General features: G+C 33.3%; 1 protein-coding gene across 1 annotated transcript in view; it reads left to right on the forward strand.

The window, feature by feature from the left end:
- Window positions 1-26,936, forward strand: part of Cdk13 (cyclin dependent kinase 13) — a 100,179-nt gene that overhangs the window by 26,324 nt on the left and 46,919 nt on the right. Inside the window, 4 exon segments of the mRNA XM_047562404.1 lie at window positions 5,535-5,581; window positions 5,584-5,704; window positions 7,080-7,219; window positions 9,436-9,606. Of these exon segments, the coding sequence (XP_047418360.1) occupies window positions 5,535-5,581; window positions 5,584-5,704; window positions 7,080-7,219; window positions 9,436-9,606 (479 nt within the window).

Here is a 26,936-nt window from a genome sequence, read left to right on the forward strand (position 1 = left end):
CTGTTTCTGTTTATGTCCCCAAACAGATTAGCAAAAGACTGTGTGTTTTGTGTGACCTTTTGATTTTGCAAATCTGTACTCCATTAGTTGTGGCGTTTTTACTTTATTGTATGACCAAGTAAGCTGTCTCCTCCTCTCATATTTTTTGATAAGTATTTGGGTATTTTAAAAGAATAATAAAACTATCATTCTGTATAACCTCTAACTAGGTTCAACAGGTGTTAACATTTTCCTTTATATTCTCATATGCTCTCTCTAGTTACTTGAGAGAACTAATATGGGGAAGTTTATGTGTGTGTGGTACTTTTTTACTGTACTGTATGGAAATACAGTATAGCAAAGTACAGAATGGTAGCTGTTATGACACTTTATTCTTTTTAATATTTCAATTGTCTCCCAGAGTAAGGCCAGTCCCCTTTTTAATAATATTACCATTAATATACCTAAGAAAATTAAGAGTTGCGTAACATCATCTACGCGTAACATCATCTACTACCTATCCTTATTTAAATTTGTCTGGGATACCCCCCTCTTATCCCTCCACTTTTCAAAGAATCTTCTAAATTTGTCTGATCATTCTTGGTGTCATTTAACTTGTTCCTCTCTAGCCCTTCCATTTCTTGTGAACTGGAAATTAGTTAGGCCTTGATTGGATAAATAATAAACATGTTTTTGTTATAACCAGAATATTTAGGTGATTTTGTGTACTTCATACTGTTACTGCAGGAGGAACAAAATGATATATGTGAGTCCGGGTATGTAGATCAGTGGCAGAGTGCTTGCCTAACATTCACCAAGTCCTGGTTTCAATCCTCAGTACTCTTCCCCCCGCCCCCCCCCCCCCCCCCCCAAAAAAAAAGGAGAAAAGGAAAAAAAATTCATATGTCTTATTTTAGTAGTAGTAATGCAGTCACTTGGTTAAGGTGTTGACCCACGTAAAGATCTCCCCATATATAAGGTACATTTTCCCCTTTGCAAGTAGAGGTAAACTGTAGGATAATACCTTTGTAGTGTTTGAGTGTCTTTTTCTCTAACAACCTGACACCTAATGCTTTCATGCCTATTATTGATAAAATTGTCTTAATCAGGTAACTGTAGTAAGGGCTGTATACAGATAGTGATTTTTCTAATTCTATCATTCCTCTTAACACCAGCTATTAATAAAGATAATATAAATGTCTCTCCAACTAATGTAATCATTCTAGTCTTGTAGACTTTTATTCTCTATGTTATTGTAAGTCACTATCTTTATTATTATTTTTGGTACTAGGGATTGTTCCCAGTGGCCCTCTACCACTAACTACATCCCCAGCCCTTTTTATTTTTTCTTTTGAGACAAGGTCTCACTAAGTTTCTTAGGACCTTGCTAATTTGCTGAGGCTGGCCTGGAACTTGTGGTCTTCCTGCCTCAGCCTCCTGTGTTACTGGAAGAACAGGCATGTGCTACCATGCCCATCAGTCATTGTTTTTTTTTTTTTTTTTTTTTTGGGTGCTGGGGATTGAACTCAGGGCCTTGTGCTTACAAGGAAAGCACTCTACCAACTGAGCTATCTCCCCAACCCCATTGTTATTTTTGATGCTTGAATTATCTGAAATTTGGCCAGTGGGAGCTCCTTTAAGATGATTATTTTATCCTTTAGATATGACCTCATTATTTTTTAGTGCTTCCTAACCAAATAATATATCTTAGGACCACTTTGAGTTCTCCTTCTCTCCCAGAACTAGTCTGTTTGTCCATATAAGATAACTGTTATCAGTGTGTTTTTATGTAATATCATCTTCTTTTCTTTTTATCTAAATTAGGATCATACCAAGCATAATGTTTCTTGACTTTCTTTTTGTATTTAGGGTGTTAGATCTTTCCATGTTGGTTTTGTTAGGTCCAGTATTTTTTTCTGTAGAAATGGATGCATAAACTGGGTGTGGCACATATCTGTAGTCCCAGCTACTAGGGAAGCAGAGGCAGGAGGATGCCAAGTTCCAGGCCAGCCTAGGCAACTTAGTGAGATCCTATCTCAATAATAAAATAAAAAAGGCTGGAGAAGTAGCTAAGTGGTAGAGCACTTGTTTGTTAGCATCTGCTAGCCCCTGGGTTCATTTCCCCAGTACCACAAATAAGAGAAAAGGGGGAAAAAAAAGAAAGAAAAGAAATGGTTGTCTTATGTAAAAAACTATTAATTTTTTCTATAATTATTTATAATTGTTATGAAGTATCCTTATATATTAACATTTTATGTAGATTTTAGTAATTTTATAGGATAGGTGCTTATCAAAGTATATACGCATTTGAAATTGATAGGCGACACTGCCAAGCTGTATCTTTCTTTCTTTTCTTTTTTTTTGGTACCAGGAATTGAATTGAACCCAGGGGTGCTTAACACTAAACCACATCCCAAGCCCATTTTTATTTTATATTGTGAGACAGAGTCTCTCTAAGTTGTTGAGTCTGACTTTGACCTTGAGATTGTCTTGGTTCAGCCTCCAAGCTGGGAATACAGGCATGTGGTGTACTATACCTGGTCCAAACTATATCTTAATAAGACCTATACCAACATCAAATGTGTGGAATTATTTTAACAATATGGATAGTCAATTTTGAATTTTTAACAATCTTTAAAATACATAATTGCTGAATTCTGTGTTTTTCTGATTGATAATGGGGTTATTATTATTTTTTTCCCCAAGTGAATTGCTTATTACTGTCCTCTGCTGAGTTTTCCTTAAGGTTGTGTCCTTTTTATTTAATTAATTAATTAATTAATTAACTAATTAATTTATTGCGGTGCTGGGGATCGAACCCAGGGCCCCTGTGCTTGTAAAGCAAGCACTTTACCAACTGAGCTATCTCCCCAGACCCTGTGTCCTTTTTAATAATTGTGTTTTTTTATTTTGTTTTGTTTTTGATATTGGGCATTGAACCCAAAGGTGCTTAAACATTGAGCTATATCCCCAACCCTTTTTATTTTTTGTTTTGAAACAGGGTCTTGGAAAGTTGCTTAGAGCCTCGCTAATTTGCACGGCTAACTTCAAACTTGTGATCCTCATGTCTCAGCCTCCTGAGTCACTGAGGAGTCGTACTCCACCACCATATTTAGCTTAATAATTGATCTTTTTAGGTGTTCTTATGTTAGGAATTTTGACCTTTGCCTTTCAGAGTCTGTTGCTTTTCTTTGACATTTTGTTGCTATATTAATGTTTTCCACTTTTATGTAATTAAACCAATCATTGTTTTCCTTTAAAATTCATAGGTTTATTAAATTAAAAAAGTTTCACTCATAAAATGTTTTTAGCTATGGCGTGAAAGAGGAAGAAGTCTGATTGTCTATCCCTACCCATCAACCAAGTGTTTTTATCAATATTGTTTATAGAATTTCACTGATTTGAAATTACATATATAAAAATTCTTACATATAACTGTGCGTGTACTTGTTAAGTTGCATTTAAAAACTTGCTTAGGTTTTGTTTGGGTCTCTATTAAAAATATAATTGGGTATTTTGGAGACAGAGAACTGTACAGTTTCACCATTTCTCAAAGAAAAACTTGCTTTCTTTCCATTTGTTCAGATCTAGTTTATGTTCTGTGGTCAAATGTTTTATTTTTATTTTTCTATTGGTCTTACACAGTTCCTGCTAAGGTACTTTTTTGTTTGTTTCTGTATTATATGGAAACTTTATAAATCATTTTCTATTTTGTTTTTGTAAGTATTCAGTAAAATGTAGTGTTTTCAGTTATATGATGTTATTCTTCAAAAGTAGTATTTGATAATTTATGTAATGACACCTTTTTAAATTAAAAAATTTTTAAATTATAAGTGAAATTAAAGAATTGTAGTATATCTTTTCAGTCTACATTTGAATCGTCACACAAATGAGAATTTTTGACTGAAGGATAATTACAAGTTAGAGGCTACATTTTCCAAAGAAGTTATTTTATTTTATTTTTATTTATTTATTTATTTTTTTGGGGTGCTGGGGATCGAACCCAGGGCCTTGTGCTTACAAGGCCAGCACTCTACCGACTGAGCTATCTCCCCAGACCCCAAAGAAGTTATTTTAAATAGGAATATTTTCATTGTTCAAGTGGGATCTTTTCTAGAAAGAAACTATTCCCTCCTTTAACTACCACACTGTTCTGGGAATCTATTTGTATGTACTTTATCCTGTTGCTTACCTGATTTTGTCTTCCAAACTGTAAGTTCCTGTCTTAAAGGAACTATAGTGTAATATATTTGTCACTATTGTTATTAAATCCTAAATACCTTACGCAATACCTAGCAGATAGAAGTTTACAATATTTGTTGAATGGAGAGTCAGTAAAATTGAGAGTGGGCTGTGTGATACACTGCAAGTATTTTTTTTCCTATTAAAGAACCTTCCAGTGAGTAACAGGGTTATTAAGAAAAGACACATTTTACTCTGGTAAGTATTTTTTATCAGATGGTATGAAAAGATGTATTTATTTTTGTAATAATATTCAGTATGAATAGAGGAGCAAATTAAAACTTAAGGTTTACTTTGATAATACAATTATTAATTTTGGACCACAGCAGTATAGTCTCACTAAATTTTTTCATTATCAGATTCAAATCTGCTGTGAAAACATGTAAAGTCCAAATTTTATTATGATTTTAAGATTCTCTTTTAACATAATTATGTTACAGATTTGTGGTTATCTGGGAAATTTAAAATCATCAATCATCAAGTTAAGATATAATTTAAAAATCATAGCTCTTAGCACATTCATAAAAAGTATAGATCTAAGCAAGCTTAAGTTTCACATGTAATTTTAGTTGGAGCCTTAGAAAAACTTCTGGAAGAATCATTGTCTAATTTAGAAAAATTAACTAACACTGATCAGGGTTGAAATTAAATTATTTTTTTTAATGGTTATTTAGATGCATGATAAGTAATAGCATGTTCTTTCTAGCATGTATTTTTATTTATTTTTTATAGGAAAACATCTTTTGCTTCTCCACTGATTGAAATCAATCTAAATGATATTAACAAAATGAATGAGTTTTCCTGCATAGGGTATTAGTTGATTAGTTGATTTTTAGTTTTAATTAGTTTTGAAATTAAAGATATATTTTTAAAGGTAAACTTTATTTTTTAGAGCAGTTTTAGATCTACAGAAAAGTAAAAGTTAAAGTCTATACTATAGACTCTCTATTTTGCTTGCATCCATCTTTCTTATTATTAATATCCTACCTTTGTATGGTACATTTGTTACAATGAAGTTGATATTGATGCATTGTTATTAACTCAGGTCCATACTTTGGAACAGATTATCTCCTTAGTTTTGTCCTCATTCTGTCATTTTTGCCTCTAAATTTTGTATTTTGCAGTTGGGAATATAGTGTATGTTTTAGCTGGAAAGTAGAGACATTCAGATTACTGTCTTCCCCGCCCCCCAGATTAGTATCCTGTAATGTGAAATAGAATGGAATATTCATGGCCATTGCATGCTGCTTAAATGTTAAATGTGAGCACAAATTTTGGTATTGTTTTGTGACCCCCCCCCCCTTTTTTTTAAGCTTAAGAGGAAATATTTCAGTAAAAGCCGTTAAAAAAGAAGTAGAGAAGAACTCCGATGTCTGCTTGCTGATTTACCACTGCCCCCTGAGTTACCAGGAGGAGATGATCTCTCAAAGAGCCCAGAAGAAAAGAAAACAGCAACACAGTTACATAGTAAAAGGAGGCCTAAGTATGTGATTGCTTTCTGCCTGCTCGTAAATTGATTCTGAAATGATCAGAAATTGATCATTTCTGAAATGATCAGAAATTGATTCTGAAATTGATCAGAAATGATTCTGGATGATTATAAATTTACAAAACACAAAATTAAAGTTCAGATTGAGAAGTGTATTTATTTTTTCAATGTAAATGTATAAACAAGTTCTATTAGAGTTTTGAAAAAAAATTTTTCAGAATCGCATCCCTATCTATAGTAACTAGTAAAAACCAAGTTGTTTCCTTTCAGAGTTTGTAATGTATTAGTTTCTTGGAGTATTGTATGTGTTAAAGATAATTCTATAATTAATATAGTTAAATAATACAGAAAAGCACTGAAATTAGACATGGTGGAAGTCAGTGTTCATTGAACTCAAACAAAATTAGTATTGAGCAAGCTGCTATTTTGCTTTACTTGTAACCCCTTTCTCCCACATAACTAAATGCATTCTTCATTTTGCAAGACATGGCGTGGCATAAAGTTTGAGATCCGTATAATCAATTAGCTTCCAGTGCCTAAGGAAAATTCTTTCCCTTTAACCTACTCATTAGTTAAGACATAAAACACTGAATACCTTTTAAAACTTCTTAACCAAGGGAAAGTGTAAGACTTTTGAGTTATATTTACTTAACAATTCCAATTTAGGTAGCACCTAGTACAAGAGTATGGAGTCTTTCTAGTGCAAGTAGAAAGCTGGAAAACTTTAAAAGTAGTCTCCTTGACTACTGTAGCTTTATTCTTTGAGTTTCTGTGATCTTCTGCAATATTAAAGTATCACAAAATAACATCTTTTTGAATAATGCCTAAGTTTGGTCATATCTTCTTATTTACCTTTTCTGTAACTTGCTGAAAGTGGATAATATTAATACTTTTTTGTAACCTCTTAGACAAATTTTTTTCTAGTGTTTCCATTTTTAAGATGATTTTGTCCAGCTTAGAAATCTAAATTTGTCATAAAGTTTATACTTAGATTTTTGTTACTATTTTTCATAGCATAAATACATTGTCTGTGAATGAAAGATACAGTTTTTTGGAGGTTAAGGTACAGAATTTTGACTCTATTGGTTTCATCCACTCATTCAAGTTACATTTTATTTCTGAAATCCCTTAAAAGATGCTGCGCTACTGCTATTTCCTGGCTTAAGTACTGGTCTCCAGAAGAGTTAATATGTTCAAATCAAACCTTGATTTTTATGGCTTCTGTCAAATCAGTCTAACTTGTCTTGATAGATCATCACAAATATTCAAGAGAAAACAAAAGATATAAGATTGGGTAGAGGGTGGATATTGAATTATTAAAAAGTTGGTTCAGTTTGCTTGATGAAAACTTCAGCACTATATTTAATAGAATATGTGGGCCTCGCTATGGTGAAATCAAAGAAAAAGATATTGACTGGGGAAAACGCTGCGTGGATAAATTTGATATCATCGGAATTATTGGAGAAGGTACTTATGGACAAGTTTACAAGGCCAGGGATAAAGACACTGGTAAGAATGTTAAGTTCTGGGTATCTTTGGGCCTGCGGAATATACTTTGTGTTACTCTTCTAATACATAGCTTTAGGAATTTCCAAAAATGCAAAATTCAGATTTATTGTTCTTTTATCTTGTTTTAATTTATTTTATATGCACTTATGTAAGAAATGAGTACATGTAAGTGGGTGTGTATACATATGTATTTTTTAAAGTGTTTCTGTAGTATTTGTGATATACTGTGTGGTATAATTTAGGTTTTTTCCTGTTATGATGAACAAAATAACACACACACACACACACACACACACAAAATCTTTACCTACTGGTAATTAGAGAAAAAGTATCTTTACGTAAATTTGTCTAGTAGTAAAAAAAAAAAAAAAAAAAAAAGGAATTTTTCTTTTTCCTATAGAAATTATCCCTGGAGGCCAGATTTGGCAGCATACTCTTTCAGAATATAACCAGAAACCTGGAAGGAGGTTTTGTAAGACTCGCAAGGAGCTGTGTCAGAAGCTGTGTACAGAAGCTATGCATTGTACTAAATAATGCGTAGAAGTAGTATTTAATCTTTCTTTTTTTTTTTTTAACACTTTTTAAAAAATTTTCTTTGTAAACAAATGGGATACATGTTGTTTCTGTTTGTACATGAAATAAAGGTATACCATTTGTGTAATCATACATCTACATAGGTTAATGGTGTTTGATTCATTGTTATGTTTTCCCCCCTCCCCACCCCTCCCACCCCTCTTATCCTTCTGTACAGTCCGTCCTTCCTCCATTCTTGCCCACATCCCACCCCCCATTATGTGTCATCATCTGCTTATCAGCAAGATCATTCATCCTTTGGTTTTTGAGATTGGCTTATCTCACTTAGCATGATATTCTCCAGTTTCATTCATTTGCCTGCAAATGCCATAATTTTATTCTTTATAGCCGAGTAATATTCCATTGTATATATATATATACCACAGTTTCTTTATCCATTCATCAATTGAAGGACATCTAGGTTGGTGCCACAATCTGGCTATTGTGAATTGAGCAGCTATGAACATTGATGTGGCTGTATCTCTGTAGTATGCTGATTTTAAGTCCTTTGGGTATAGGCCAAGGAGTGGGATAGCTGGGTCAAATGGTGTTTCCATTCCAAGCTTTCTGAGGAATCTCCACACTGCTTTCCAGAGTGGCTGCACTAATTTGCAACCCCACCAGCAATGTATGAGTGTACCTTTTTCCCCACATCCTCAATCTTTCTTTACTTACAATTCTTTTTTGACGTAAACAAATAAATTACAATTGCCAGCTCTTTGAGGACATTTAGTATAGAGGAAACAACTTTATGTTTAGAAACTACTGAATGTGTCAGTTACAGTATAGGATAACAATTATCAAAAAGAGATTAGAATTATAACTTTTAAAAACTGTTTTCTAAACCAAGGAAGCATACTATGTTATAGGAAGGTTTAATAAAATTGAATAAAATAATATTTAATGATTAAAGTGATAAATTTTTCTTTCAGAAAATTTGTAAGACCAGACTTTTTTCTCTAAAGTGAAATGAACATACTTTTATCATAGTGAAATTTTTCTTATACCAGTTGATGGTCAACCTTTAAATATGGATACCCAGCTTGTAATAGGTTTTTTGTGTGTGCATGTTTATGTGTTATTTGTTATTTAGATCTTGTCTGATATAAAACTCACTTATATCTAAATTGTGAGACACTTTAAATATAGTGGGGAAAAAAACATATTTTGAGACAGCTAACCAGATTTTAAATTCCAGTTTTAATTCTAGATAACTGGTAAGCTTTGATCAAGTGATATGTTTCAGGATATTTTTTCTTCTGTTCAGAGAGATTTTATGCATCTATTGGTGTATTGAATGTTCCTTTCTATAAAAATGAATGACAATGTAATATATCCACTCTTTAGCATCTTGCTTTTTTCACTAAATACATCACTGGAGAACATAACCAACAAATATGTAGACTTACCTCATTCTTCCTAATAGTTGTATTTCTTGGATTGTACAAATATTCCATAATTTATTTGAGAGAATTAATTTCTTGAACTGCTAGTATCATTTGGTATGTTGGAAACTAAAGTGTACTTTAGGGATTATAATTTTAAGATACAAGAACAGAAATTATGAATTAAAATAAATTTAAAAATTAAGCATACTGTCATCTGTTTTTGTTAGCTGGTAACCTGATTTTATTTTTTAATAGGAGAAATGGTAGCCTTAAAAAAAGTACGTTTGGATAATGAAAAGGAAGGCTTTCCAATTACAGCAATTCGAGAAATTAAAATTCTCCGGCAGCTTACACACCAGAGTATTATCAATATGAAGGAAATAGTGACTGATAAAGAAGATGCTTTGGATTTTAAGAAGGACAAAGGTATGTATGTAGATTTTAATAAGCAATTTTTTTATATTCATGGTGTTTCTATCTTGCAGAGTTTGTTACAGATGTGATTTGAGTAATTATTAGGTATACAAAACTATTGCCCTAATAATTTATACTATTTTAAAATTTAATAGAGTTGAAAAAATTGGTACTTTAGTGAGTTTTGAGTCAACTAGGTAAAGCATATTTACAAGTATAACAAAGTATTCACTATTTTGAGCATCAGTTTATAATATTTAGTCTTTATTTTCTAGTGCTTATAAAAAAAGTTTATAGTAGTGTTAGAATATATTTATCCTGTATTTTTATCTTATAAATGTCTTAACATCAAGGGAAACATTTTGGTATTTAAAAAGTGTTTAAGCAAAAATCTTAACTTGAAATTGCCTTTAATGAACTATATTGGTATATGGTTGACTGTGAAGAAAAGCTGCAAAGAAATTAGCGTGTTTACTAAAATGTAATTATCAAAGGGCATAGAATGGGTGAAAGATTCTGTATTGCCAATATATTTGAGATTTTTAGAGTTAAGATTTTGGAACTAAAATATTTCATAATCAATGTTTGTGTAAAATAGCAGAATTCTTTTTTCAAACTAAATCTAATATAAAACAGATTAAAGTAGATATGTTCTGATTGAACATGGTACTTAATCTGCTCATTATCTACCCACATATAATAGTCTTATTCTTCTGGGGGGGGAATACTTACTTGGAAATAATTGATAAACTGTATGGCAGTTATTTTGCATAAATTAACTTCTGCTCGAAAATATTCTATATGCAGTGTAGAGGTCTAAATCATCTTAATTGATGTCACTTCTCTCAGTTTTTGTCCTTAATAAAGCCCATATTTCTTAGCTTGGTATTTAACCTGGTTTGTCTTTTAACCTTATTTTTCATTACTGCTTATTGTGCAGTAGAAAGTAGCATACTGATTTGAGTTAAAATGTTTTAACTTGATTTTTTAACATTATGATCCTATGAATAAGGCTTTTAGTTCTTCTTGAGCCTTTTACCCTTTTATACATGAAAGGAAAACATCTCTCTTACCAAGTAGTAAATATTGAGTTAAGACCTTCAACAAGAAGGTGAGTATAGAAATGTTATTTGCATTAACCTCATCCTGTAGCCAAGTAGTACATTTGTTTTTCTTACAATATACCGTGAACTTCTTGCTTCTTTGATCTGTGGAATCACCTTCCTACCACTTCTCTCATCCCATCTTTGCCATTTTTGATTGCTCACTAACCTTCAATCACATTGGTCTTTGGGGTTCTCAAGTATGACAGGGAACTTTTCATACCTTTAAGTCATTACACTTAAGTCATTCCATGTGCTGCTTCCAGGTATTACCAGGTATTAGTTAAGTATATTATTAATAGAGTATGTGAAGAAATTTAGAATTTGAAACATAATCTTTTTTTTTTTTTTTAATCTAATAAGTTTTGATGGGAACTGTGACAGGTCAGCATGATTTGGTGCAAAGGGAGGTAGATTTGGGGTCCTTGGATTCTAATCCTGCTCATACCAGCTGTGTCACAATATATTTAACTGTGATTTCCATATTGGAGCAGGAAACAGTTAATAGGAGCAATAAGTTCTGTTGTGCTGTTGCATAGGTCAGTGACTAGGGATAATATATTTTTCAAAAAAGCCAGTGGGAAGGATTTTCAAAGTTTCATCACATTGAAAAAGGTATGAGGATATAGGTATACTTACTCTGATTTGAACATTACACAATGTACACATCTTTATGAAACATCACACGGTACCTCATAAATATGTGCTGTTTTTATGTCAATTAAAAACATTAAAAAAAAAAAAAACTGTATCAAGTGTTAAACCAAGTCCTGAGTATAACACTTTACAGATGCTGAAGAAGTTTTTCAGGAACCAATTCTAAATTTCTTTCTAGCTTTTTGTTCATACTCAAAACATCCTTTTGTCTGTTTTTAAATCTTTTTATTATAAGCATGGTGGGGTTTTTGTTTCAAGAAAACACTTCCTATTCCTCATGGTACTCAGTTTCTTTATTTATGGAAGGAGAGTGAGGTGCAGTTACTTATAATAATTTCAGTACTTGTGTTCATGTTTCACTGTTAAGAAAGTCTGTGAACTTGAGTGTTACTTTCTTCCTTCCACTGACAATTATAAAGCAAAGGAAAAATACTTTCTGAGTGAGTACAGTAATATTCAATTAATATTAGAAGTTTTAACTCAGTTTATAGTCCACTAGGTAGAGATTTTGTGTTTTCCAGTTGTATGCAGTATAAAAAGTGAATCGTTGATTGCCACCTCAAGATGTATTTTAAGTAATCAGATTAAAAAACACAAAAATACTAACATCACTCCAACAAACCAGTGTTTTGGTACTTAAAAAAATTGTTAACATGTATTCTGGACAACTTCAACCCAGTATAATTATTATGTACTCATTCATTTAGTTATGATACTTCTAAGATTAGTGTATGAGGGAATTTTAGTACTCTTAATTTAGAATTTTCCTAAAAATCAAGAAAATAATATTCTAAAGTAAATAATTGTGGCAAAATGTCACTGCTGCTCAGGGAAGTATTCTTGTTCACAATTGTCACTTTTATAGTTTCTGATTTCTACTGGCTTATTAGTTGCTCCTCTGCACTTGTATTGCATGTTGTACATAGTTCTGTAGTAGTAGTATCTGTTTCAACATGTTTTATGTATTCTTATTCATGCTGAATTTCTGAGGGACTGAATTTTTGTGTTCATAGTGTGCAGCACACAATTGATAATCATTAAATTTTGAATAAAATAAAATGTAGAGATGGAAAGAGGGTAATGGTAAAAGTGGGTGCAATTTGGATAGCAAGAGAAGAGAGCATCCTAATTAAATAACTGTCTTAACTTGGCTTTATGAGGCCATGGAAGATTGGCACATATTCTCTAAAGAATACCTTGCTTCAAGTTAATTACTCATTTTCTTAGAAATCTGAACTCATATTTTATAGTATAGATTTGCTAATCTCTCTTTTAAATTGATGGTTTCATTTATTCTTTCTTTCCATGAATGTTTATTGTGCCAGATTCTATACCTAGGCAGGTCAGTAGAGTAACTACCAGCCACATGTGACTAATTAAATTTAAATTAATTAAAATTAGATACAATTAAAAGTATAGTTCCTTGACTTAATGGCTTAAGTTTTATTAGCTGTGTTTCTAGTGCTCTGTAACTACACATGACTACTGGCTACATTTTGGATAGTGTAGCTATGGAATGTTTCCATCATCTCAGCATTGAATAATGCTTCTCTGGTCTGTGATTCAAACTAGCTTCTGGAAACCAGAAGGATCAGCATCCTAGATAGAAATCACACTAATCCAGGAATAACAAACCTGCTTTGGTCTAGACCTTTTTCCAAAAAGTTAATAAACCTTTATTATAAACTTTATTGTAAGCATTTTTCCAACAAGTTAACAAAATTAATTTAGTTAATCTATAATTGTTGGAGTTTCAGTTGCAGGTATTTAGTTTCAAATGATTCGAAAAAAAAATTAAGCAATACAGGCTTGTGGGACTTACCAGTAAAAGAGGTTTGCTATGGAATTTGTCCTTAGCTACTGTAAACTAACCTACTCTCTTTCTCTTTCACCTAAAAAACAAAATGAATTTGAAGGTTATTGTTATTAAAAATAAAATACTCCTGCAGCTGAAGGTCCTCCACCTCATGTTGAGGCAGAGATCAAAGTCACACATAAATTTAAAAATTTTTATAGTGGACTGTGATGTATTCATTATATCATATAAAAGATAAAATTTATAAAACTGTCATAGTTAGACCTTCTATTTGAGTCTGGGATTATGTGTGAAATTCCCAGTTAAGATCTCTGGTCAGGGATTCATGGTTTGAAGCTCCTGTACTCTCTTTTTGTGTTCACTAATACTATGTAGAATTCAGTGTCTTTTTTGTATAGGCAGAGGAGGAGAAAGAAGAATGCGTAGATTTTCTTTTCTTGACTATAAAAGTAGTCTTTATTGTTGTGAACTTGGAAAATAAAGCATAAAGAAAAATGATCCACATAGTAGTATTTTTTTGTATTTTTCCCAGTGTCTCTTTTCTCACATATATATGATTATTCATTACTGAATAGCAGTTCTGCTTCTTTCATTGCCTTATTTAATAACATGCTTTTTCAAATGATGTATATCATCTGGAGGAATCATTTCACTGAAATTTCTTGGCTTGTATTACCAAGTTGTATTCCAGAGAAAAAGTGCCAACTTACAGTAGTACCCTATTATCTTTGGGGGATATGTTCCAAGTTCCCCGGTGGATGCCTGAAATCATGGGTAGTTCTTAACCCTGTATTAACTATGCTTTTTGCTATGCAATGAATGCTAATGGACAAGTACCATATACACCACGGACAAAGAATTGATTCATATCATGACAAAATTAACAGTGCAAGATTTCATGATACTATTCAGAGTGATGTGCAGTTTAAAACTGAAGAATTGTTTATTTCTGAAATTTCTTATGGTTAACTGAAACAGTAGAAAGGGGAACCAGAGAGAAAGCAGAGCGATAGCATACTTCCAAATATAGGACCATACCCTTTACAGCTTAGGAAGGGAAGGGAAGTGCCTTAGTGATAAAAGGCATGTATGGAAAACAAGATGTCTGTTCCCATCACTTCTGTTTAATATTATACTATAGGTACTAGCCAGGGTAATTAGGCCAGAAAATGAAATAAAAGGTATCTAAGTTGGAAAGGAAGAAGTAAAACTGTTTTTAGTGTGTGTGTGTGTCTTTACATATGTATATGGTATAGAAAACAAAATTCTATGGAATCCACAAAATACTAGAACTAATAAATGAGTTCAGCATAATGGCACAGGATTCAAGATCAGTATGCAAAAATCAGTTCTATATAAAATTAATGAACAAACCAATGTGAAATTAAGAAAACAGTTTAATTTATAAGATCATAAAGAATTAAAACACCTGGGAATAGATTGGCAAAAGAAATGTAAGGTTTATACCTTGAAAATTAGGAAACAACATTGAAAGAAATTAAATTAGACTAAATAAATGGAAAGACATTTCATCTTCATGGCTTAGAAGACTTAGTATATTATTAAGATTGCACTCCTTCCCAAATATCTACATATTCAACACAATTCATCTTAAAATCACAGTTGGCTTTTCAAAATGGGCAAACTGATTCTAAACCTCACACTTTCATTTTTCAATTCTTACTATAGAGTTAGAGTAATCAGGACTGTGGTATTGACATTAGGATAAACTATAAAGATCAATAATAGAATTGAGAGTCTAGAAATAACCCTCATTTATGTAAGGTCAGTTGATTTTTGGTCTTGGATTATATAAAACTTTATTAAATGACATCAGGAGCACAAGCAATAAAGGAAAACAGATAAATTAGACTTCATCAAAATTAAAAACTTGTGTATAGACACCATCAAGAAATGAAAAGAAACCCATAAAATTAGAGAAAATATTTGTAGGCAACCTGTATGACAGTGGACTTGTATGTAGAATTTATAAAGAGATCTTATCACTAAATAATAAAGATAAACTAATTAAAAAGTGAGCAAAGGATCTCAGTAGTTATTTCTCCAAAAATATATCCAGATGTCCAATGATCACATGAAAAGATTTTTAAGTCAGTCATTTGGAAAATTCAAATCAAAACCACAATGAGAATCCACATCATACCCATTTGGATGACTGTTATAAACAATCCAGGAGATAAGTGCTAGGGAGAATGTGGAGAAATTGGAACCCTTATGAATTGCTGATGTGAATATGTAATGGTGCAGCTACTATGGAAATAAGTGGTTTCCTCAAGAAAAACAAAATTGCAATCCAGAAATTCCACTAATAGATATTTATTGAAAATAATTGACATTGGCATTTCAAACAGCTATTTGAAAACCCATGTTCATAATGGCAATATTCACAATAGTTCAAAGGTGGAGGTAACCCAAATGTCCTATGGTGGGAAAATAAGTGAAGTGTAGTATCTGCATACAGTGAAGTGTTGTTCAAGCTCAGAAAGCAACAAAATTATTGCACATGGTGCTACAACACAAATGAATGTATCTTATAGTGCATTATACTAAGTGAAATAACCTAGTCGCAACAGAACATATTATATGTGTAATTCCATTGTAATAGTCGAATTCATGGAAGCAGAAAGTAGAATGGTGGTTATCAAAGCACTGGAAATAAGGGAGAATGGGAAGTTTCTGTGAGATAGGCTTAGAGTTTCAGTTTCAGATAAAAGAGTTCTGGCTTTGTATAATGGTGATGGTTGCACCAAAGTGTGAATATATTTAATGACCCTGGGCTGTGTATTTAAAAATGTTGAATTTTGTTATAAATTATTTTTTTAATTAAAAGGGGTAAAGTGATTGATAAATGCTGCTACAACATGGTTACATCCTAAAAACATTATGCTGTGTAAAAATGTAGCCACAGAAGACTGTATTACATGATTCCATTTATACAAATGTCCAGAATAGGTAAATCTTTAGAGACAGAAGGACGGAGTTAGATTGATGTTTGACAGAGATACAGGGAGGGGATTAGAAATGGGGAGTGATTGTTCATGTCTGCAAGGTTTCTTTCTTTTTTCTTTTTTTTTTTTGATCTCATTTTTTATTTCTTTTACAGTAAATATCAGTAATCCACATAAACAAAAGCTCTTGGTATCCTTTTTGTTTTATGCATGACAGTAGAATGTATTTTGACATACTATCTGCACATGAGGTATAACATTCTATTCCTGAACACGATGTAGAGTTACACTGGTTGTGTGTATTCATATATAACTTTCCTATGAAAATTAGGTCTGATTCATTCTGCTGTGCTTCCCATTCCCATCTCCCCTACCTTCCCTTCATTCCCCTTAGTCTAATCCAATTTACTTCTGTTCTTCCCTTTTCCCCTCCCCCCTTGATGTGTGTTAGCATCCACACATCAGTGAGAACATTCCACCTTTGGTTTTTGGGGATTGGCTATTTCACTTGGCATGATAGTCTAGTTTCATCCATTTACCAGCGAATGCCGTGATTTCATTCTTCTTTATGGCTGAGCAATATTCCATTGTGTATATATACAATATTTTCTTTATTCCTTCTTCTTTCAAAGGGTGCCTTCGTTGGTTCCATAGCTTAGCTATTGTGAATTGAGCTGCTGTAAACATGATGTGGCCATGTTACTGTAGTATGTTGATTATAAGTCCTGGCTGCAAGATTTCTTTTTGGAATGGTGAAAATGTTCTAAAATTTATTATGATGTTTGCACTACTCTGAGTATACTCCAGTTAATCGAATTGTATACTTTAAATGGCCAAATGAATGATGATGTGAATTATAGCTCAGTAAAGCTTTTATTTAAGGGACAAAGTAGAGCAAATTTCCAAAATTTTTCCATTCTGATGAAAACACTATGTAAATTGAGAGGAATAAATGTTGAGGTGTGGTGTTATTTATGGAAGACGAGACTGGAAAAGTTGTTTAATACCAAAAATGGTTAACCTTAAATGCTTTGTTAAGTAACCAAAATATGAAATAACTTCCATTTTAAAAAAATAAAAACATTATGGTTCTTATTGTCCATTTGAGCAGCATTATAGTAACTTTATTTTGATCTTCAACAATTTGACATGCAAAATATAGTATCCTACCTTGTAAATATTTTTTATTTACTGTGGAGATTGAACAGCTTCTGTACTTAGAGACTATTTACATCTCTTTATTCATGTTATCTGTTTATGCTCTTTGCCTATTTTTTAATTTAATTTTTAATTTTTATAGACTGCCTATTCTTAAAATTAGAGTGTTAGTAATTTTCTTAATTGATTTTAAGTACATTTTTTTTACGTAGTAAGAATGTTCATCTTTGAATGAATTACATTAAAAACTTTCCAGACATCTGCTTTCCTTGCTGTACATGTGGTTTTTTTCTGCTAGTGATCAGTAAGTTTTTATTGAGTTGAATTGAGAAGACAGATATTTATCAAACTTATAGTCTGTCCCAGACCTGCCATTAAACCTTTCATGATTGTGTCTTTTGTAAAACGAGTAGAGGATATAAGATGTTTTAGTTATACTTAATAATATATGCCAAATAATTTTATTAGAGGGAAAAAAATTAAAATTTTAGTTTGGAATGGCTTCCTTTTCTGGATTACAAGGATATGTAGCATCAGCTCTGTCTTTAAGGAACAGAAAGATCAGAAGGAAGCCACTAGGTGATGATTCAATTATCAAGTATTTAAGAGTGGGCTGGGGTTGTAGAACACTTGCCTAGCACATATGAGGGCAGTGGGTTGATCCACAGCACTACCCTAAGAAAAAAATAAGTGAAGGTATTGTGACCGTCTTCAACTAAAAATAAAAATTTTTTAAAGAGTTTAAGGGGAAAGAAATCTGTGGAAAAGTAATAAGGAGTAGATAGGAATTTAAAGAGATAAGGTACCTTTCCCTAACCAATATTTCCTGAATAGATGAATAAGAAAAATCAGGATTCAGGATCCTTAATCTGAAATGTATAATACATGCTCCAAAAACCAGAAACTAAGCACCAACATGATGGCTTAAGTGGAAAACTCCAAACAATAAAACTTTGTTTAATTATTAAATTATTTATTAAAAATATAAAGTTATCTTCAAGCGATGTATCTAAGACCCTATGAAGCATAAATGAACTTCATGTTTTGGCTTCCATCCCCAATATACCTTATTCTATATAAGTAAATATTCCAAATTTTGAAATTCAAATACTTTTGTCCCTAGCATTTCAAATAAGAGTTACTTAACTTGTATGTGCTTTTGGTACAGGTGTTAAAAGAGAATAGTCATAGTGATATGTGAAATGGTCAGGAGTATGAATTTGAATCCTTGCTTCTTTTTATACTCTGTACTTCTGGAAAAGTAGAGCATAATACTGACCTCATGTTGTGGTTATTTAGTGGAATAATACATGTGAAGCATTTCACCCTGAATTTGACATTTAGCATAAATAAGCTATAATTATAGCTTGGTGATAGGTTGATTATGGGAACAGGACTAGATAACTTAATAGTTTATTTTTTTTTTTTGGAAGAAAGGATAGAGGTTTGAAAAATGAGTATTTAGTTTTAGTCCTCTAGTGTAATTTCTTTCTCTTCTTTCTTTTCTTTTCTCGTTCTCTTTTCTTTTTTTTCTTTTTTTCGCTTTGCTTTGCTTCTTTTGTCTTGTCTTCTCTTCTCTTCTCTTCTCATCTTCTCTTCTCTTCTCTTCTCTTCTCTCTCTTCTCTTCTCTTTTCTTTTTCCCTTGTTGTTCTGGTACCAGGAATTGAACCTAGGTGTACTTAACCACTGAGCCACATCCCCAGGCCCTTTCTACCCCACTTTTAATATTTTAATTTGAGATAGGGTCTCATTAAGTTGCTTAGGGCCTTGCTAAGTTGCTGTAGTGTAATTTCATCATGTGGAGATCAGACATCTGGAATGATATTTATACAGACGTCATTTTAAAAAAAAAAAAAAGTGATTTTTTTCTGAGAGCCTGGGAACATCGCCACTTTTTTAGTGGTTCTGGGAATTAAACCCAGGGGACTCTACCACAGAGCTATGTATTCAGTTCTTTTTCTTTTAATTTTGAAATAGGGTCCCCTAAGTTGCTCAGACTGGCCTTGAGCTTGTGACCCTAGTTTCTGCCCCCTCAAGTGCTGGGATAACAGTCTTGATACTACACTTGACTCAGTCTCTATTAGTAGTAAAAATTTTCAAGAAAAGTTGAAAACTTCAATCACATTTGACTAGCTATAAGTGATTGATTAACCTATTAAAAGGAGAAAAATGAGTCGTTGATTGTGATCACAGGCGTAGAAAGGAAGTCAGATGAGTAAAAGTATGGATCAGGAAATAAGAGAGACATAAATAACAGAATCAGTTTTGTGGGTTAGAAATGGAGAATACAAGGGAAAGCTAAGGAGCAGGTGATGTAACACAAGACAGAATTCCACAGGTAAACTGTACATTGGGAGAAATGTAGGTGGTGAGTGATGGAAGTGGCAGAGCACCATTTAGGGCATGTAATTTAAAAAGAGCTGTTACATAACTCTATAGTTTTTGAACCCTCCTAAGAGGAAACTAATAATTAACCACTGTTTCTTTTTGGCAAAAAGAGGGATGGGACAGTCAGTCTTGGAATTGATTTACTTTGCCTCTTAGCAGTTGTGAGATCAGTAAATTCTTCATTTTCTCTGAGCCTTGTGTGTTATAAGAGGTAATTATGCTGTTTTGGTTTTTCTAAATATTAAATGAGATAACATACAAAACCTCCATAATAGTTTACCATTTTTTATTTAGGCTTAACATTAGCGCCAGTTCATATATTAGAATATCCCTCTTAAAAGGTAACATGTCATAGGACAGACTTTACTTAATAGTTGAACCATTATGCAGTCCACATAAGACATTCAAGCCCCACCACCTCCTTCCTTTCTTGTCATATATTATAGGTTGGGAGGTTTTCTGCCAGGTGTCATATCTTAAGGAATTAAAGAGAAATACAAATTGTGGCATAACTGTTCTTTTAAACAGGCACAGTTCTTTATAGTTCATATCAGGTTTACCATAAGAGGACATAAACAGGCAATAAGAAAAAAAAAATGAAAGAAAAAATACCTCACTATAATAAATATAATTTAAATGGGATGTTGTTTTTACCTTTCAAAAAGTGATAATGAGTTAACATTTGGCTTATTAAACACTGGAAATATAGAAAGCATAAATAAGTAGAAGGACATCATATGCGTATATAGGAGCTACAAATACTGTGGATTACCTGAAGAGACACAGTTCTATCCCTCTTTCGGTTTCTTTCCAGACTTTTTTATTTTTTAATTATTTATTTTTTTGGTGCATAACAAGCATATGCATTCTTGGAGTATACCTTCCATTCTTGTGAAGTATGTGGAGTTACACTGTTGCGTATTTATATATGAACATAGGAAAGTTATGTCCAGTTCATCCTGCTGTCTTTCCTATTCTTATCTCCCCCATTCCCTGTCCAATCTGCTGAACCTCCACTCCCACCCCAACCCCCCAACACACACCTACTGTGAGTCAGCATCCACATATCAGAGAGAACATTTGACCTTTGTTTTTTTGGGATTGGCTTATTTCACTTAGCATGATAGCCTCCAGTTCCATTCATTTACTGGCAGATGCCATAATTCTGTTCTTCTTTATGGCTGAGTAATATACCAGTGTGTATGTGTACCATATTTTTCTTTATCCATTCATCTTTAAAGGGAACCTAGATTGGTTCTATAAGCTTAGCTATTGTGAATTGAGCCACTATGAACAGTGATGTGGCTGCATCACCATAGCATGCTTGATATTAGCATGCTTTGGGTATGTGCCGAGGAGTGGGATAACTGGGTCAAATGGTGGTTCCATTCTAAGTTTTCTGAGGAATCTCCATACTTTTGTCCAGAGTGGTTGCTCCAATTTGTAGTCCCACCAACAGTGGATGAGTATGCCATTTTCCCCACATCTCCACCAACATTTATTGTCCTTGTATTCTTGATAATTGCCATTCTGACTGGGGTGAGTTGAAATCTCAGTGTGGTTTTAATTTTCATTTCTCTAATTACTAGAGATGTTGAACATGTTTTCATGTATTTGTTGACCATTTATATTTCTTCTGTGAAATGCCTGTTCACTTCCTTTGACGATTTATTGATTGGGTTATTTGGTGTTAAATTTTTTGAGTTTTTTATATATCCTGGAAATTAATGCTCTATTTGAGGTGCAGGTGGCAAAAATTTTCTCCCATTCTGCAGGCTCTTTCTTCATGTTCTTGATTATTTCCTTTGCTGTGAAGAAGCTTTTTAGTTTGATACAATCCCATTTATTGATTCTTGATTTTACTTCTTGAGCTTTAGGAGTCTTGTTGAGGAATTTGGTTCCTAAGCCAACATGATGGAGATTTGGGCATACTTTTTATTGTAGTAGGCACAGGGTCTCCGGTCTAATGCCTAGGTCCCTCAATCCATTAACAGTTGAGTTTTGTGCAGGGTGAGAGATAGGGGTCTAATTTCATTTATTACATATGAATTTCCAGTTTTTCCCAGCACCATTTGTTCAAGAGGCTATCTTTTCTCCAATGTATGCTTATGGTGCCTTTGTCTAGTATGAGATAACTATGCATATGTGGGTTTGTCTTCTGTTCTGTACCATTGGTCTTCATGTTTGCTTTGAGGCCAATACCAGGCTGGTTTTGTTACTATAGCTCTGTAGTATAATTTAAGATCTAGTATTATGATACCTCTTGCTTCACTTTTCTTGCTGAGGATTGCTTTGGCTATTCTGGGCCTCTTATTTTTCCAAATGAATTTCATGACTGCTTTTTCTGTTTCTATGAAGAATGTCATTGGAACCTTAATTGGAATTGCATTAAATCATTTATACTGCTTTTGGTAGTGTGGCCATTTTGACAATATTAATTCTGCCTATCCAAGAACATGGGAGATCTTTCCATCTTCTAAAGTTGTCTTTAATTTCTTTCTTTAGTGTTCTGTAGTTTCATTGTAGAGGTCTTTCTCCTCTTTGTTAGATTGATTCCCAAGTTTTTTTTGTTTTGTTTGTTTTTTAGGCTATTGTGATTGAGATAATTTTCCTAATTTCTCTTTCACTTGATTCATTACTGATGTGTAGTAATGCAATTGATTTATGAGTGTTAATTTGTATCCTGCTACTTTGCTGATTCATTTATTCCAGAAGTTTTCTGGTGGAGTTTTTTGGGTCTTCTAAATACCGAATCATGTCATTGAGCAAATAGGGATAGATAGAGTTCTTCTTTTCATATTTGTATCCCTTTAATTTCTTTCTTCCTACTAATTGCTCTGGCTAGCGTTTCCTGGACTATTGAATAGAAGTGGTGAAAGAGGGCATTCCTGTCTTCTTCCAGGGTTTAGAAAGAATGCTTTCAGTTTTTCTCCATTTAGAAAGATGTTGACCTTTGGTTTACCATATATAACTTGTACAGTGCTGAGATATGACCCTATTATCCCTCGTTTTTCTAGTGTGTTAAACATGAATGGATGCTGAATTTTGTCAAATGCTTTTTTCTGCATCTACTGAGATAATTATGTGATTCTTGTCATTAAGTCTATTGGTGTGATAAATTACGTTTATTGATTTCAGTATGTTGAACCAACTTTGCATTCCTGGCCCACCTGATCATGATTGTACTATCTTTTTAATATATTTTTGTATGTGATTTGCTAGAATTTTATTGAGAATTTTTGCATCTATATTCATCAGGCATATTGGTCTGAAATTTTCTTTCCTTGGTGAATCTTTGTCTGGTTTTGGTGTCAGGGTGATACTAGCTTCATAGAATGAATTTAGAAGGGTTCCCTGTTCTATTTTGGAATAATTTGAGGAGGATTGGTGTTAGTTTTTCATTGAAGGTCTAGTAGAACTCGGATGAGAACCCATCTGTTCCCTGATTTTGCTTTCTTGGTAGGCTTTGATGGCGTCTTCAATTTCATTGTTTGAAATTTGTTTAAATTTTGTGGGTTTTTAAATTTTTATTTCTACAGTCTGCATTTTGATTCATTGTAACAAATGGGGTACAACTTTTCATTTCTATGATTATACACAGTGTAGATTCACACTATTCATACAATCATACATATACTATAGGGTAATAATGTCTGTCTCAGTCTACTATCTTTCCTTCCCACACCCCTCCCTTCCCATTTTCTTCTGCACCATCCAAAATTCTTCCATTCTTCTCCCCCCTCCCCCAAATTATGTATCATCATCCACTTGCCAGAGAAAACATTTGGCCTTTGGTTTTTTGGTCCTGGCTTATTTCACTTAGCATGATATTCTCCAACTCCATCCATTTACCAGCAAATGCCATAATTTTATTCTTCTTTATGGCTGAGTAATATTCCATTGTGTGTATATACCACGGTTTCTTTATTCATTCGTCAATTGAAGAGCATCTAGGTTGGTTCCATAATCTATCGTGAATTGAGCAACTATGAACATTGATGTGGCTGTGCCACTGGAGTATACTGATTTAAGTCCTTTGGGTATAACCCAAGAAGTGGGATAGCTGGGTCAAATGGTGGGTCTATTCCAAGTTTTCTGAGGAATCTCCATACTGCTTTCCAGAGTGGCTGTACCAATTTACAACTCCACCAGCAGTGTAGGAGTGTGCCTTTTTGCCCACATCCACACCAACACTTATTATTGCTTGTGTTCTTTTTTCAAAAAATATTTTTAGTTGTAGATGAACACAATGCCTTTATTTTATGTTTTTATTATTTTTCTGTGGTGCTGAGGATTGAATCCAGTGCCTTACACATGCTAGGCAAGTACTCTGCCACTGAGCTACAAGCCCAGCCATTGTGTTCTTTTTTTTTTTTTTTTTTTTTTTGCGGTACTGGGGATCGAACTCAGGGCCTTGATAATAGCTATTCTGATTGGAGTTAGGTGAAATCTTAAGGTGTTTTTGATATGCATTTCTCTAATTACTACAGATGATGAGCACTTTTTCATGTATTTGTTGATCAACCTGTATATCTTCTGTGAAGTGTCTGCCCAGTTCCGTAGCCCATTTATTGATTGGGTTCTTTGTATTTTGGTGTTAAGTTTTTCAAGTTCTTTATAAATTTTGCAGATTAGAGCTCTGTCCAGAGTGTGTGTGGAAAGATTTTCTTAGCCATACTTCCAAAGGCATTATACAGATTTAACACTATTCCAATTTAAATCCCAATGACATTCTTCATAGAAACAGAGAAAGTATCATGAAATTCATCAGGGAAGAACAAAAGACCCAGAATAGCCAAAGCAATCCTGGGCAGGAAGAGTGATGCAGGAGGTATCACAATACCAGACCTTAAACTCTACTATAGGGCAATAGTAACAAAAATGACTTGGTACTGCCACCAAAATAGACAGGTAGATCAATGGCACAGGATGGAAGGCACAGAGACATACCCACATAAGTACAGTAATCTCATACTAGACAAGGTGCCAAAAACTTACAATGGAGAAAAGATAGACTCTTCAACAATGGTGCTGGGAAAACTGGAAATCCATATGCAGTAAAATGAAATTAAACCCCTGTCTCTCACCCTATTCAAAACTCAACTCAAAATGGATCAAGGATCACAGAATTAGACCTGAGACCCTTCACCAAATAGAAGAAAAAGTAGGCCCAGTTCTTCATCATGTTGGCTTAGGACCAGACCTCCTTAACAAGACCCCCATAGTGCAAGAACTAAAAGCAAGACTCAATAAATGGGATGGATTCAAGCTAAAAAGTTTTTTCTCAGCAAAGAAACAATCAATAATGTGAAAAGAGAGCCTACAGAGTGGGAGAAAATCTTTGCCACACACACTTCTGTGTTCTTTTGGTTCAATATGGGTAGGTCATATGTCTCTAGAAATTTGTTATTTATTATTGATTTTTAGCTTCTGTGAACAGTGCTTTACCAAATATCATTTCACTGTAAATCTTAGCGCATTTGTTTGACACTTGTACAACTTATATTCCTAAAAGTGGAATTGCTATATTAAATGATGTAACTTTTTTATGTTAATAGTCATAGGCCAAATTAACATATAAAAGTTTATTCCAGTTGGTACTCTAATAAAAATTTTGTACCTAATTTAATGTCTTTTTTTTTCATTTTTGTCCATCTAATAAGAGAATTATACTTTTTAAGATTTCTTTTTTTTTTTTTGACATGTTTTTTTTTTTTTTTTTTTCTGTAATTGCCTGTTCCTCTGATTTCAACTGATTTTAGAACTTTATTGAAAATATAGATCCATTTTGCAGGGTTGGGTGATGTACTGGGGATTGAACTTGGGGGGCATTTGACCGTTGAACCACATTCCCAGCCCTATTTTGTTTTTTATTTAGAGTTGCTTAGTGCCTCCATAAATTGCTGAGGCTGGCTTTGCACTCTAGATTCTCCTATCTAGGCCTCCTAAACTGCTGGCATTACAGGTGTTCTTTGTTATTCTGTCTTTCTGTGGTTGGGTCTGTTTGATAGCTTTTTTTGAAGGATGGTAGTTTGTCTCAAGCTTAGGAAGCCAATCCACTGGAAACTTTCAAGAATGTTTTCCTGCAGAGTTTTTTAAAAAACTGGCATATTTACATTTTTCTCTATCTTACATTGTTCTGCCATCTTTTATCACATATTCTGAGGTCTCCTGTTTCATTGATGTTGTTGAATATCTTGGTACTGCTACTTCAAGAAATAGAACTAATAGAATATACATTATACATGAAGAGATTTATTTTGAGGAATTGGGTTGCATGATTGTAGGGGCTGGCAAGTCTGAAATTTGTAGGACTGGCCAGCCGGCTGTAAATTCTGGCATGAATTGGAACCTTGAATCCAAAGGCCGTCTGGAGGTAGAATTTTTTCCTCTTTGGTATACCTCAGTCTTTTTTCTTTTTCTCAGTTGATTCGATGAGTCCCACCCACATTAAGGAGGGCAATCTTTCGACTTCAAAGTCTACTGATTTAAATGTTGTTCATACAGGTTGGGTATCCCTTGTCTGAAATGCTTGGAATTAGAATATTTGGGATTTCAGATTTTTTTTTTTTATTTTTGGAATATTTGCATATATGTAAATATATATAGACTTGGGGATGGAACCCAAGTCTAAACACAAAACTCATTTTGTCATATATACCTACACATGTAGCTTGAAATTAATTTTATGTACTAACTTTTAGTGCACGCCATTTTTTTTTTTTTTTTTTTTTGTTTTTTTTTTTTGCGCCGTGCTGGGGACTGAACCCAGGGACTTGTGCTTGTGAGACAAGCACTCTACCAACTGAGCTATATCCACAGCCCCTTGCACTTATGTTTGACTGTAACAAAGTCACATGATGGCAGGTATGGCGTTTTCTACTTGTGTTGGTGCTCAGAAAGCTTCATATGTTTTAACACTTTGGATTTTGGATTTTGGATTAGGGATGCTCAGTCTATGTTAAAGAACAACAACCTTCAGAAATCTGGACTAGTTACTCATCCAGCGGGCACTGTAGCCTAGCCAAGTTGACCTTAAAATTAACCACCACAAAGTAACTGAAGATCCAACTGATTACATACAGTAATCTATTAACTTACAAGAGAAGCAGTCCAAAGATAGGGTAACTTTAGAACTGATTTGTTCAGTGCATAAGGATCTCAAAGATTCATGTTCTGCCATAGTGTCTGCTTCATTCTCACTTGCTTGAAAGGGCAGATATTCTTATCTGGTGACAGAGCCTGGCTTA

The sequence above is a fragment of the Sciurus carolinensis genome, chromosome 8 (genome assembly GCF_902686445.1).
Source record: "Sciurus carolinensis chromosome 8, mSciCar1.2, whole genome shotgun sequence".
In the NCBI taxonomy this organism is placed as follows: Eukaryota; Metazoa; Chordata; class Mammalia; order Rodentia; family Sciuridae; genus Sciurus; species Sciurus carolinensis.